Source organism: Peromyscus eremicus, chromosome 3 (assembly GCF_949786415.1).
Source record: "Peromyscus eremicus chromosome 3, PerEre_H2_v1, whole genome shotgun sequence".
In the NCBI taxonomy this organism is placed as follows: domain Eukaryota; kingdom Metazoa; phylum Chordata; class Mammalia; order Rodentia; family Cricetidae; genus Peromyscus; species Peromyscus eremicus.
In genome coordinates, this window is record NC_081418.1 from 148,546,097 (window position 1) to 148,561,095 (window position 14,999).

General features: G+C 40.3%; 2 protein-coding genes across 5 annotated transcripts in view; both read left to right on the top strand.

The window, feature by feature from the left end:
• The window catches only part of LOC131907486 (pleckstrin homology domain-containing family A member 5-like), a 114,509-nt gene extending 107,930 nt beyond the window's left edge, over positions 1 to 6,579 (top strand). Inside the window, exon 8 of the mRNA XM_059258737.1 lies at positions 6,479 to 6,579. The gene's annotated coding sequence lies outside the window, so the exon portion shown is untranslated. The remainder of the gene's footprint in view (positions 1 to 6,478) is intronic.
• Plekha5 (pleckstrin homology domain containing A5) overlaps positions 1 to 14,999 on the top strand; it is a 75,812-nt gene that overhangs the window by 1,634 nt on the left and 59,179 nt on the right. For 3 of the 4 annotated variants that reach the window (XM_059258733.1, XM_059258735.1, XM_059258736.1), the window contains exons 2-3: positions 6,479 to 6,579; positions 10,420 to 10,535. In XM_059258733.1, the coding sequence (XP_059114716.1) occupies positions 6,479 to 6,579; positions 10,420 to 10,535 (217 nt within the window). Of the gene's footprint in view, positions 1 to 6,478; positions 6,580 to 8,770; positions 8,866 to 10,377; positions 10,536 to 14,999 lie in introns of those variants that run through there. The other variant, XM_059258734.1, reaches the window with a different exon arrangement.

Here is a 14,999-nt window from a genome sequence, read left to right on the forward strand (position 1 = left end):
TACTAATTAGGTTGTCACTAATAATTTATGACTTTTCTTTGCACATATTAATTACACAACATGAGCTGAGTATATTGATTGGAGAAGGACTGTAGTCACCCACTGTCACTGTGCTGGGACCTTGGACTTGGACCTTTTATGCTTGTCAGTGTTTGCTGTATGGAATTTGGAGTCCCAATGTTTTATGCATATGTATTTTTGTTGTATTTTTTTAAGATGCACTTACTTTTATTTTATGTGTATGAGGGTTTGCTTGCATGTATGACTGTACACCACATGTGGGCCTGGTGCCCAAGGAAGCCAGAGAAGGTATCAGATCTCAAACTAGAGTTATGAACAGTTGTCAACTGCCATGTCTGTGTTGGGGATCAAACCTGGGTCCTCTCCAAGCATAGCAAATGCTCTTAACCACTGAACCTTCTCTCCGGCCCCTGTTGTATCGTTTTGTTTATAGGTTGTCTTTCTTTTTCTCTTCTGATTTGATTTGATTTTAATCTACTTTTTCAGTTATCAGAACTATACTGTCTTACTAACCTCTGTTTGTTTGATAGACTTTCATCCTTTGATTCTCCGTCTGTGTCTTTGCCAGTTAAGTGAGTTTCTTAGAGAAAACAGATCGTCTATCTCATTCAATCCAGTCATTTGTTCTTTCTCCAGTATTAGTACTAGGGGATTTGGTGGTTGACTGTTAGATATGATGGAGTCCTTCCTAGCTTTTATTTGTTCATCTGTTACTCTCAAGTAATTTATTCTTTTCTTTTTTTTTTTTTTTTTTTTTGCTCTTGCGGTTAAGACTTTCTTCTTTATCTGTATAGTATTCCTTTAGTACAGGCCTAATGCTTAGTGATCATGAACGATAAATCTTAGTTTATGCTTGTTTTGATATATCCTTCTTCCTCCATTAATTTTAATTTTCTTATTTTACATTTAGTTATTTTATTTCATGGGTATGCATGTTCTACCTGCTCATATGCATATGCATCTTGTGCATGCTTGTTGCCCACAAAGGTCAGTTGCTAACTTTCACAGCTTGGATGTATGTTTTGTGCTTTCCTGGTTTTAGGACTGCTGTTAGAAACTGATGTAATTCTGATAAGCCTAAATTTCTAGGAGAGTTGGAGTGATTATTTTTTCCTTTGCTTTGTCTTTTTGGCGTCTTAGCTATTAATAAGCAATAGAAAAGTTTTTCTCTGGTGGTGTCCATCTGGAGCTCTAAATGCTGCTTTTGTTTGGATGTCCATTTCTTTCTCTAGATTTCAGGAGTTTTCTGCTATAGTTACCCTTTGGTTTTGGTTTTAGTTTTTCCTTTTCCTCCTTCTACCCTATGTATTTTTTTCCAGAAGCATTTTCTTATTTAAAGTTATATTAAAGAGTTGTAGTAATCAAAATAGCAGCATACTGTCCAAAAACATAAAGAACAGTGGAACAGGATCAATAGCCAAGAAATAAACCTGAACAAATACAATATAGTAAACTAAGTTTTGGCAAGGATGCTAAAAGGACAGTATGGGAAAATGGATAGTCTGTTCAGTAAATAAAACTGAGAAAACTGGATATTCACATGCAAAAGAATGAATTTGGACCCTTACACGATTTACAAAAGCCAATTTACAAAGTACAAAATATCTAAATGTAAGTCCTAGGCACAAACACGGTGGAAGCTCCTTGACACAGTGACTTTTTGGAATGTTGACTACATTAAACTAAAGCTTCTGCAAAATAGGAAGCAACCATCACAGTGAAAATAGTTACAAACCACACACCTGGTAAGCAGTATTAGAAATTTACATCAAAGCCTTATGAGAAGTGTAGAGTTTGTGAGTTCTATCCAGGACCCCATGGGTTCTTACACTTTTATGACTGGTTCTGTGGTTTTTGGACATTGTGATCATGCTCATTTAATGAGTTAGTTTTCAGTATGGATGTTTGACTGTAGCAGAGCTTGTCCTCCATTTCTGATAACTCTTTATCCAACTTGGCCAAGGCTACTGATGATGCTGTCCACTTTTTTTTTTCTTAAATGTTTTCGTTTCTGCTGATTCTTCCCCTGACCCCCCCACCACCACCAAAAAAAAAAAATCTCAGTTTTCTTCCTGACTTTTTCTTGCACAATGTTCACTCTCTCCTCTGTATCACTGACTATCCTCCCTGGGTCCTGGGTTGAATTTATCTATTTATGTGCTTGGTCTTATCATCTTTGAGGTCATATATCAGTTTTACTAACGTTGAAATTATTCAGCATTTACCTGCATCAGCGTGTTTGTTTGGGGTATGGTGTTGTGATCTCTTGGAGGAGTTGTATTGTCTTGCTTTTCTAACTTGCGAGTGTGTCTAGGTTGTGATTTGCAGATCCTGTAGTTTGGTTATTTCTTTTGATTTTTACTTGGGAATCTGCTTATTGCACAGGCTACTCTTGAGAGTTAAGTTTCCAGGGCCACTCAGAGGAGCTGACACACTGCTTCTGGGTGAGGCTTCTGCTTCCTGCTCCCTGCTGGAGCTGTGTGGGCTTTCTTCTTTGCTGTGAATTGCCAAAGCTTTGCCTGTATTTCTTTCTTTATCTGTGGTTATCTATTCTGTCTTAGATGACACTTTTTTTTTTTTTTTTTTTTTTTTTTTTTGGTTTTTTTTTTTTTTTTTTTTTTGGTTTTTCGAGACAGGGTTTCTCTGTGTAGCTTTGCGCCTTTCCTGGGACTCACTTGGTAGTCCAGGCTGGCCTCGAACTCACAGAGATCCACCTGGCTCTGCCTCCCGAGTGCTGGGATTAAAGGCGTGTGCCACCACCGCCCGGCTAGATGACACTTCTTAATGGGATCACATGCAGGCAGCTTCTAGTTCTGAGTCTCACCCAGAAGTTCCTTTTCTGTTTGCAATTTTTAAATTTATCTTTGGATTACACAGAAGATGTGTGGCGAGGCTCTATGGTCCCCTGCAAAGTGATAAAATGCATATTAGTCTTGTAAATACAGAGTTACTAGAGACTAGAGCTGTGCTCATTAGCTCACCCCCAGTGAACTGTGGTTGAAGCGTACTTCGAGATCAAAATTACCAAACCTAGAGACAAAATGAAACACCGGCCCCACATCAGTTGTGGTATTGTCTGTCTTTAGTTGGCGCCAGGCTTACTGTATAATTTTCCTCATTGAGTTTCCCACTCTTGGGGAAAAGTTAAAGTTGTCTCCAGAATTACCCGTGAGCTAGTTGTCTTCTTGGGAAAAAGATAAAGTTGTCTCCAGAATTATCCATGAGCTAGTTGTCTGTATTTTCCTCCTTTTCCAGTATATGTATTGACAATTTGGAGTTCAAAATGATAGCAAGAAAATGTTTACTATTCCTAATTTATTTCTAGAATAAAAATTTCATAATAGTAATTTATAACAAAAGGAATACCAGATTCTTTGTAATGGCTTTGCTCCTGTTTTTGTTTATTATTGACATGTGTGTATGATGTGGGGGTAGGCATGCACATGTCACAGCAGATGTGTTGAGGACAGAGAACACTGGTGGGAATTGCTTCTCTCCTTCCACCTCATAGGTCCTGGAGCTTGAACTGAGCTCACATGGCGAGTGCTTTCACCCATGGAAATGTTTAAAATATACCATAGAGCTGGGCCATGGTGGCACACACCTTTAACCCCAGCCCTTGGGAAGCAGAGGCAGGCAGATATCTGTGAGTTCAAGGCCAGCTTAGTCTACAGAGTAAGTTTCCGGGCAGCCAGGACCACACAGAGCAACCCTGTCTTGGAGGGCGGGGATACCATAAAATGTAAACTAGATGTAGTGGTGCAAACCCACCCCTTATTCCAGGTTGGCTTGGACTATGTATGTAATGAGACACTATTTCAGGGAAGTGGCTCAGCAGGTAAAAATGCTGGCTACACAACCTTGATGACCCTAGTTCAGTTCCCAGAATTCACCTCAAAACCTCGGTGCTGTGGGTGGCATCTGTAGTCCCACCATTGCTACTGCAAGATGGGAGGGGACATGGGACAGTCAGCTTGAAACTTGCAAGGGAGGTCACCTGTAGTGTGCAGCACAGTGTCAGAAACAAGAGAGCCTCAGCAACAGGAAAGGAAGAGTGCACTGACTCCTGAAGTTGTTCTCTGACCTCTGTGTGCACGCCATGGCACACACACATGCCTACACCAAATAAGTATTTCTTTAAGGGCTGGAGAGATGGCTCAGAGGTTAAGAGCACTGACTGCTCTTCCAGAGGTCCTGAGTTCAATTCCCAGCAACCACATGGTGGCTCACAACCATCTGTAATGAGATCTGGTGCCCTCTTCTGGCCTGCAGTCATACATGCTGTATACATAATAAATAAATAAATCTTGAAAAAAAAAGGGGGGCTGGAGAGATGGCTCGGAGGTTAAAAGCACTGGCTGCTCTATCCAGAGGTCCTGAATTCAATTCCCAGCAACCACATGGTGGCTCACAACCATCTATAATGAGATCTAGTGCCCTCTTCTGATATGCAGGCATACATGCAGACAGAATGCTGTATACATAATAAATAAATCTTTTTTAAAAAAAAAAAAGTATTTCTTTAAAAATTTGTAAAGAAAAAACGAAAGTGAATAGAAACCATATTATGATTTTTCCTTATTATTATTAGTCACCTCCCTCCTATATTCAATATATTTATTTTTATAGTTTCGCAACTAGTAGGAAAAGAAAATATGGAAAAAAGTCAATGAGGTCTTAATATTTAATTTAATTTTTTATTTTTAAGGATTTATTTACTTACAGTGTTCTGCCTGCATGTGTGCCTGCAGGCCAGAAGAGGGCACCATATCTCATTACAGATGGTTGTGAACCACCATGTGGTTGCTAGTGCATTCTGCTGGTCCAGTTTGGATAGTATACTGTCAGCAATTGAGGCAAGGGCAGTTTCTTTGCCCAAATGGTTAGCTTTTGCCATAAAGAAAGCAAACTCTGTACAGAGGTTCTTTGATGCCCATCATCGTTTTTTGAAGTAGATTGGTGCTGTCAGGAGAAGACGTGTTTCACTGTCATGAAAAGCCTTAGGTTGATTAGACACCTTAAATGCCATATTCTGTAGGTCTTTGAAGTGCTTGAAGACCATCTATCTATCTAAATATATCTGTTTAACCTTGAAAACATTCCTAATATGACTACAAGTTTGATTATTATAGATGACTACTAACCTATATTTTTAATTATACATTACATTTTTAAATGAGTTGCATAAACACAGTACCCCAAGTAAGAGTAGAAACGTATAATATATAACATATGATATAGCAAAAATAACTTTAAATTTGTGTCAATACACCAAAATCTGTACCAATGTAAAATATTTTGAGATTGTTTTTTGGATTAAAGTAGATTCAATAATCTACCCTTTTTAGACTTATTATTAATTATAAATGTTTGGCCAATAGCTTAGGCTCATTTTTAGCTTAAATAACTTAAATTAATTCCCATTTCTTATCTGTGCTCTGCCACATGACAGTACTTTTTTTTTTAACATAGCAAGTTCAAGATAAGATAAATAATAGAATATTTTCTCTAATTTTGTCAAATACAAATGGACTGGATATTGTAACTGTAATTCTTACTTGATAACTCTTTTTGTTGTGTATAGTTTTACTATGTTAAGGTTAAAACCTTCCTTTGAAGTAGACAAAAGGGGAAATGCTGTGAAACAACCTTGTACACTCTAAATATGTATGGCTCTCATTGGTTAATAAAAGAGCTGACTGGCCTATAGCTGGGCAGGAAGAGGTTAGGTGGGACTTGTAGACAAAAAGAGAAGAAAAAGAAAAAAAAGGGAGGAGTCTCAGGAGTTGCAAGCCAGACACAGAAGAAGCCACATGGGAAGTTCATAGATGAGGTAAATGAACCTCAGGGGAGCACATAAATTAATAGATATGGGTTAATTTAAATTGTAAGACCTGGCTGGAGACAAGCCTAAGCTATCAGCCAAATATTTATAATTAATAGTAAGTCTCTGTGTGGTTATTTGGGGAGCAGCTGGCTGGACAGAAATGTCTGCCTATATGTGAGTTTATTAGCTAGATGCATGGCTTCATTAACTTGTCTGGTGGGTCCATAACAGTAACAGTGTGTATCAGGTTCCTCAAACATCCCCAAATAAGCTCTTTGTGGGAGATGAACGTTGAGTTGTTTTCCTCAGTGTAATTTATGTGCTTACTTTGTAGGTCTGTTCCTCAAACTGTCAGCTCCACTCTGTGTCTCAGCTCCTAGTAAAGGCAGACCTAAAGCTCCACAGCTTTTAAATTGTGTCATTTTTGTGGCATAGTTGAAAGTACTTTTTCATGTCAACGTATCTACTCTGTACGTGCTCCTACCTCTCTAAGTGGCCTCGTAGAACTTGCCAGTCCAGGGAGGATGGGAAACAATGTGAACAACTAGAGCGGGGTTATGTTAGAACACAGGGCAAGTGGCGAAATTTCCAAAGAACAAAAATTCTAATGAAATACTAACTTGTATTTAGATGAGAAGGAAGAGGGGATTCTGGGAAGCATCCTGCTGCCTAGTTTTCAGATAGCCATGCTTACCTCTGAGGACCACATCAATCGCAAGTACGCTTTTAAGGTAAGGAAAGGAGCGGGCCATTTTTCCTGTAAAACTTTAAAAAAACAGATACTGGGGCTGGAGAGATGTCTCAGCTGTTAAAGGCTAGGCTCACAACCAAAAAAAGTAAAAATAAGAACAGATACTGTGCCTCAAACTATAGTAAAGATCTTTCTGGTGGTAATGTTTACATTCAAAGTTGTACTGGTAGTGCTGCTCTTCTAGAGAACTTGGATTTCATTTCCATTACCCACAAGGTGTCTCAGAACTATAACTCCAGTCCCAAGGGACCCAACACCCTCTTCTGGCCTAGACATACACGCAGGCAAAATGCTTGTGTACATAAAATAAAATTAAATTTAAAAATAACAATGAAGCATATTGGTTAGTGATTTCCCAGCCACACCAGAGAAGACTGTCACCTTAGGAAGCACATGTTAACATAGTCCAGGCTGTGTTCAAGTGTTTCTCTATAAAGCCAGCATGGCAGAAACATGATGGATGACTACGGCTAGTTCCCTTAGTGATCATTGTTGTTTCAGTTACTACTTGAATTTTGTCAGATGGAACGTATGGGAAGAATGTTGCAGAGTTTAACATGACGTATTTACACATTTGTACATTAGTCTCAAAGACTGCTCAAGTACGTAATGCTCATCTCCCACCTTTAAATGCAAACCCTGCGGAGACCATCATTCACCCACTCCTCGTGTGCTATTGCTGCGTGTGAGAGTACACTTTAATGCTAATTTGGTGACAGATTTTTGTTTTCAAAAAACATGCTGCATTCTTTGCTTTAGGGTTATGGTCAAAATAAATCTCATAGGTGACTGGCTTGGGTTTGGGGTTTTGTTTACTTTTTCCTGGATGGATGGATGGATGGATGGATGGATGGATGGATGGGTGGGTGGATGGATGGATGGATGGGTGGATGGATGGATGGATGGGTGGGTAGGTAGGTAGGTAAGTAGGTAGGTAGGTAGGTAGATAATGATCATGACGAATTTTAATGTGGAAATTTTGTTTTAAGAGTAAAGATACAGGGGCTTGAGAGATGGCTCAGAGGTTAAGAGCAGCATCTGCTCTTCCAGAGGACGTGAGTTCAATTCCCAGCACCCACATAGTGACTCACATCCATCTATAATGAGATCTGGTACGCAGGCCTACATGCAAACAGAACATTGTATGCATAATAAATAACTAAATCTTTAAAAGAAAAGAATAAAGGTACAAATGAGGACAAAATACAGTTTAACAATGAAGATGTTTGTGCCTTTACAAAATGCATATAACTTTAAACATTCATTTCAAAGAATACTTAGGACTGCACTAGTGCGTGACTTTCACTAATTAACATATTATTAACTGTGAAGGTAAAAGAGGAGGAAGGCTTGAGAGGGCGTAAGCAGGTTGAGCAGGTAATACTAGAGCAAGGCCTGAGCGTGAGGGCGTAGCTTCAAGTCTGAGTCAACTAGCACAGCACACTTACAGCAGGGTAGCCTAGAGGAGCAATTGGGTAAGTTGGGGCCAGAAGTGTACCTCAGTACAGAGTGTTTCCTGTGCATAATGCCCTGGTTCATTCCCAGCATCACAAAAAAAACACTGAATACAGGTAACTTCAAATAAGAACTTTGTGAAGTACGTGTCTAGAGCTGTGATGCTCACACTTACTTGGCCATAAGCTTAAATCTTTCATCTGCTAGTAAATTTAACAAATACTTATTGAAATTTTTGTCTTTGAGGGACATTTTATCTGCACTCTTAGATTCTTAAAAAAAAAAAAATACTGCAGTATGAAAAGAAAAAGCTGGCTAGAAAAAAATGTCTCAGCCATGAAAGGCTAGGCTCAAAACCAAAAAGAAAAGCATTCTGCGGGGGCCAGAGACATGATCAGCAGTTAAGAGCACAGAGGACCTGGGTTGAGTTCCCAGCACCCATATGGCAGATCACAAGATCTGTAACTTCAGTTCAGGGGATCCAGTGCCCTCTTCTGGCCTCTGAGGATACTGCATATATGTAAGGCACAGATGTACATGCAGGCAAAACACCAACACATAAAAACTGAAAAAGTAATAATAATAAAAGTCGATTAAAGAAAATTTTTAAAAATCTGCAATGTTAAAATAGCACAAAAGTGGCCATAGGGATCTGGTATAGTTTCTCTGTAACTATTAGTTTGATTTTGGTTTTCTTTTGCCTATAACAATAGTAACTACTGTTTTAACTTCTCTTTTATGGTGTTTCCCCTAAATTTTGAGCTACTGTATAACTGCATTTGTTGATTTTGAGTCAACTGTTATCGGCATGGTAAGTAGGAACTTCCCAGTTTCTGAATTAAAGCATGGTGGGTGGCTATGTGAGTGGTTTGGCTTCTGTTGTCTCAGGGTGGGAACGGGATCTTCCCACCACCAGCCCAGTTCCTTCTACTGATCACAGATGTGGGCAATGTTCTTCATCCATTTTACCAAAACCCACTCCCAAAAGTCCAGTGACTACTGATCACTTTAACACCAGAGCACTTGAACTGTCCTAGGCTACACAGTCATCTCTGACCTCACCATGGAATTTGTTATGACATTACAGTGGTCACTGCTTATGGACTATATGTGTATTGTATGTATTCTAAAGATGTTAAGCTAATTGACCTTGGGAAGAAAGCTGATAAAATGTTGGCGAGAAGAGTGTGATTGTAGACGTAGAGCTCTGGTTTAATACTTAACAACCAACTGCTTAACAGGCTCCTCACCTCACTTAGGCTGCGGTGGCCTTTGTTCATTTGGCCAAGTCTTCGAGTGTCTAGTGGGAAAGACCATGGGGTTTTGAAATGGAAGTAGAGGCTGGGTCCTCATTGCTGTCCTCAGCCTTCTCCGTCCACAGCTTGTCCTCTGTGCCCTTGCCATGGCTGTTCAGTGCCTTCCTGCAGTAGCAGCAGCTTCACCAGTGTCTTTATTTTGTTTTCCTCCTGATTCTCTGATAAAAAGAGCACTGTAGGCCGGGCAGTGGTGGCGCACGCCTTTAATCCCAGCACTCGGGAGGCAGAGGCAGGTGGATCTTTGTGAGTTCGAGGCCAGCCTGGTCTACAGAGTGAGTTCTAGGAAAGGCGCAAAGCTACACAGAGAAACCCTGTCTCAAAAAAAACAAAAAAAAAAAAAAAAAAAGAGCACCATAGAAGACAACCCCACTGGTCATTACATTCTCTCAAACTGCAGGTGTTTGCGTTTTAACTTGGAAACCTGAAAAGAAAAACTAGAAGGAAATATCACTGGAATTATTTATGCATAAGTGTCCATATACCGTCTTTAAAAGACGGAAACAGCATCGCGGTTAAAGACTAAAGACACTGCTAACGAACAATCAGAATGCTTGCATGGGCTTTCCCGTTTTGTTGCTGCTCTCTCTAAAGCATACCCCTCTTTTATGTTTTGTTTGTTTGTTTTGAGGCTGGGTCTCCACTCTGGATCACGCTGCCCTAGAACTCATCATATAGTCCAGGCTGGACTCAGAGTCATTCCTCAGCCTCCCAAATGCCATGCCTGGCTAGAAATACTATCCTTGAGTGAGAAAATATTGGCTGCAGCAAATTAAAAATGGTTAGAGTTGAGTGAGTGGGACAGACCCCATTCCTTCCTAGAGCACATGTTTTTGTAGCTTTGAAATATATGCAATTGAAGAAACATTAAAAGGATAATTAGTGTTGTAGCTGCTGGGATCGGTGTGCATGTTCTTAAGTCATGTCTGAGTCTTATGTAAAAGACAAATCTACTTTCTTTGAAATTTCATAGTAATGAAAGATAAGGAGTCTTTTTCCCTCTTTTTCAGAATTGCATATCATGATAAAGCGATGGTGTCGTTTTCACTCAGGCAGCCCATCCAAACATGCGGACCTATTATTTCTGCACCGATACAGGAAAGGAAATGGAGCTGTGGATGAAGGCCATGTTAGATGCTGCCCTGGTGCAGACAGAGCCTGTGAAAAGGTACAGCCCTGAGGGAAGCAGCAGTGACTCTCATCTTCATTTTACTCCTGCCTTGCAAATGCCATTGTCCTGGTGCATGGTTGTCCCTCACCAGGCCCCTCACGGCCTGCGTGCGTGCCTGTCACTTGACAAAGTTGACCAGTCCACCTTTCTTCTTGCCTCATTTCACTGTCAGTGTACTGGGGGCTCTAGAATCCTAACATTCACACTGAATGTTCTTTCTTCTTACAGAATTACCTTTAATTTCCGGTGAGTACCTCTCTTTATTACCTTAAAGCTCTACAGATTTGTGCACTTCATGGAAGAATTTTTTTTTAAGAGCCTTAATTGTAGAATTTAATTTCATGCAGTTAATTTCATTGTGTTTTTATATTGTATTGGTATTTGGGAAATAAATAACAAGAAATTCCGATGAGTTTTATTTTGTTAATATTTTCTGACTAATTCTGGTTATTTTGTTGTTAATAACTCCAGAAGACAATTCTTAGAACATTTAAATTCTTTCTAAATATATCTACTACTTGATGAGTTGTGCCTTTCCTTTAGAACTGTGGTACTCAGATTCTTATGAAAATTGATCCTAGAGTTGTTGATTGTCTTCCCTGCTTGGAGATAACAGGTCATATTAATATTCCTCTTTATGCTGAGAGCTAATCGACCAGACATGGTAGCATGCACATTTTTTTGCTCATGTGTGTGTACATGCATGCACTACAGTGTTCATGTGGAGCCAAGAGGGCGCTTTCAGGAGTCGGTTCTCTCCATTTCAGTACGTGGGTCCCAGGGATCACCCTGAGCACCTTGACCCTCTGAGCTGTCTCTGGCCTGTGGCACACACTTATAACCCAAGCTCAGAGCTGCCTGGGCTGCATCACAAAACTGTCGGAGAAAGAAGCAGACCTAAGCAAAGAAAATATGTTTCTCAAACTGCAAAAATAGAGGGTGAATGATTGTGCTTTTTTTTTTTTTTTTTTTTTTTTTCTGGAGACAGGATTTCTTCTCTATGTATTCCTGGCTGTTCTGTAACTAGACCAGATTGGCCTTGAACTCACAGATCCACCTGCCTCTGCCACCCAATTGTTGGGAAATACACTTCTTGAAAATTTCTGTAATTTGAAGGTTTATAGTGGAATTAAATTTTATTTCCAGTCGATGATAATTAAGTTCATGTTATATAAGAAAGCTGCTAACATGCACATTTAAAGGGGTGTGTTTGTGTGTCTGTTTGTCTCCCAGTTAGAGATCAAGCCCCATGGCATCATACATACTATTTCAGTGTGCATTTTAGTGGTCTTTTGGCAAGTTGTCTAAAAGACTGAATTGAGGCTTTATAAGATGTGTACTTTTTTTTTAAGGTGGGGTCTCTCTACATATCCCTGGAAGTCCTGGAATTCTTTATGCAGACCAAGCTGGCCTCAAATGCCAAACGATTCACCTTCCTCTACCTCCCAACTGCCAGTATAAAAGTCTTCTGCCACTAGGCCCGGCTCTTGTTTGTATTATTGTTTTTAAAACCCAAATCCTCATCCAGGTACCCAAGCATGGAAATAAAACAGGTTCTAAGGTTGCTGGTGGTGGTGGCTGTGCTAAAGGTCAGACCCAGGGCCTTGTGTGTGCAAGTGCTGTCCTCTAGCCAAAACCCTAGTCCTTGGGATATCTGATTCCAACACTTGGATGGTGGAGGCAAGAGGGTGAAGCATTCAAGGCCAGGGCCAATGAGTGTCTGGTGTGGGTACAAATGTTTGTCTCAAAAGCCTGATGGCCTGAGTTCAGTCTTCAGAACCCATGAGGAAAGGAAATGACGCCACAGTATTGTCCTGACTTCCATATGCACACTGTGGCATGTATGCCCCCACATACATATGCACATACACACACACTGATAATAAAGAGCCGGTTGGTGGTGGAGCACACCTTTAATCCCAGCACTTGGGAGGCAGAGGCGGGCAGATCTCTGAGTTCAAGGCCAGCCTGATCTATAGAGAGCTCCAGGATAGCCAGGGCCTCACAAGAGAAACCCTGTCTTGAAAAAACCAAAATAATAATAATTATAATAATGATAAATAGAGTGAGAAGTCACCCATGCCCACGTATCTCACACACACCCACATACCATACTAAATTGAGAGAGAGAGAATGAGAATGGATTTTTGTCTGGTTTCTCATTCACCTTGCACTTTAAAAAAAAAAAAAAAAGAATTGTAAATCTATGCAAATTTCTCTAAGTAACGCTCTAGGAATTTTTTTAATATAGAAATGACTATATGTTATACTTTTTGCAATTTCAACTTATTTTCATTTTCTTTTGCTGAATTTACAATTCAGACAGCTGGGGCCAAGTGTGGTGGTGCACCCCTATACTTCCAGCACCTGGGAGGGAGCCAAGCGGGTGATGCACCCCTGTAATCCCAGCACCTAGGAGGTAGAAGCAGGAAAATCATGAGTTGCAGGCCAGCCCTAGGCTATGCAATGAGATCTTTTCACCAAAAAAGTAATAAATTAATTTAAACCACATATAAAAATAACATGTAAGGCATGAGAGATGGCTCATTGATTAAGAGCACTAGCTACTCTTCCAGAGAACTCAGGCTTCACTCCCACTAGCCACATGGAGGCTCACAGTCATCTGTGACTCCGGTTTCAGGGGATCTGGTGCCCTCTCCTGGCTTCCAGAGGCAGTGCAAGCAAAGACACCCATATACATTTTTTGAAAAGCAACATGTACTCATGAGATGATGAGTTGTTTATGTCAGGCAGCTGTGTTGCTGTAGTTTGTCCCTTATCCAGCAGTTATGAACACCTCCTCTGAGCCAGGCCTGGAGGCAGTGGTTCCTATCACACTAAGAGTTGGCTTGCTTTCTTCTACACTGAGCTGTTAGCATTTTTAATCCTACCCCATTATGTTTAGAATTGAATATTGAAAGTATCTTATTTTTATATTTAATTTCATAAGTCCAGTGAGATGTTTTGTTTGTTTGAAGTAAAAGCAATGGGATTCCTTTGCTTTGTGGCCCAAATACTTAAAACAGTTACCAGGGCATATCACCTAAGAGATAAAATAACCAGGTTTGGGGAAGGGGGATTTTTTTGGTGCTTGATACCAAACCTAAGTCCTTATATGTTAGGTAAGTACTCAACTACTAAACTACATCCCCAGCCCAAACCATGCACTGCCAAGTCCTGCAAGGGTTGGGTGTAGAAATCTGACTGTGGTAGCTAGGAAAGGAAGAAAAGACAGACACGCGTATAAAAGATGGTTCCGTGGGCCATGTGCACTCATGGCACCAGCTTCCTAAATAACCTAGACTGTAGCATGCTCATTATGTACAGCACGTTGCGGGGAGTTATTCTCAGTAAGAGGTCTCAGGCAGCAAATGTCTGCAAGCAGGAAGTTGCACTTGCTAGTTTTTTGCACATACTGGTCAGTCATTTATAAACACTCCTCCTTGCACACACTATCAACATTCACACTTGACCAGAAGAAGGCTTTGCAATTCCACACCTGATTCATATGGGGAAGGCAAGCCTTTGTGATTGGCATGGCCAGCTCATGGCAGACAGTACACATTCACCCACTCCCTACACTCCAGTTTTTAAAGCTCGTTTCTGCTAAATCCTTAAAGGATTTCATCCAGAAACTACAGTGTGTGTAAATAGCTGATGACATTTTTTAAAATGTAAGTCTAATATGCTTTCTCTGAATAATTTTCATCTCTTGGCATATTATTTTCATTTTGTGTAGCCTCATTATGTTTCTTTTGACTTTTTGAAAAAATTATAGGTGTTTTGCCTGCATGTACATCTGTGTACTGCAAATGTGCCTGGTGCTCACGGAGGCCAAAAGAGGGCATCGGATCCCCCAGAACTAGAATTACACAGATAGTTGTGAGCTTGCATGTGGGTGCTGGGAATTGAACCCAGGTCCTTTGCAAGAGCCACAAGTGCTCTTAACCACTGAACCATCTCTCTCCAGCCCCCCTCGGTGTTTTACACTGTGTGTGTGTGTGTGTGTGTGTGTGTGTGTGTGTGTGTGTGTGTGTGCTAGGCATCTAGCCCATGGTCTCTCTCATGCTAGGCAAGCACCCCATCTCTGTCAGTAAACTATACCTCCAACCCTATATTTTTACTGTCAGTTGACATACAGTAATTACACATATTACTAGAGTATAGTAATTATACATGGGACATTTCACATGTAGTCACTGTGCAGTGATCAGATTGGGTAATTAGCATAGATGTCATCTCAGACTTTGATCGCTTCTTTTTGCTGGGGCCTTAAAAATCTATACTAGTTATTTTGAAAAATCATTATCAACCATAGTTGCCTTACAATGCTGTTAAGATATAGAAATGTCTTCTCCTTTTGAGCTATACCAATTATCTGTCCTCTCTCTGCCCACTCCTCCCTACCCCTCCCTGGCTCTAGTAACTACTTTTCTGTCCTGTGTTTTGGAGGTCAATATT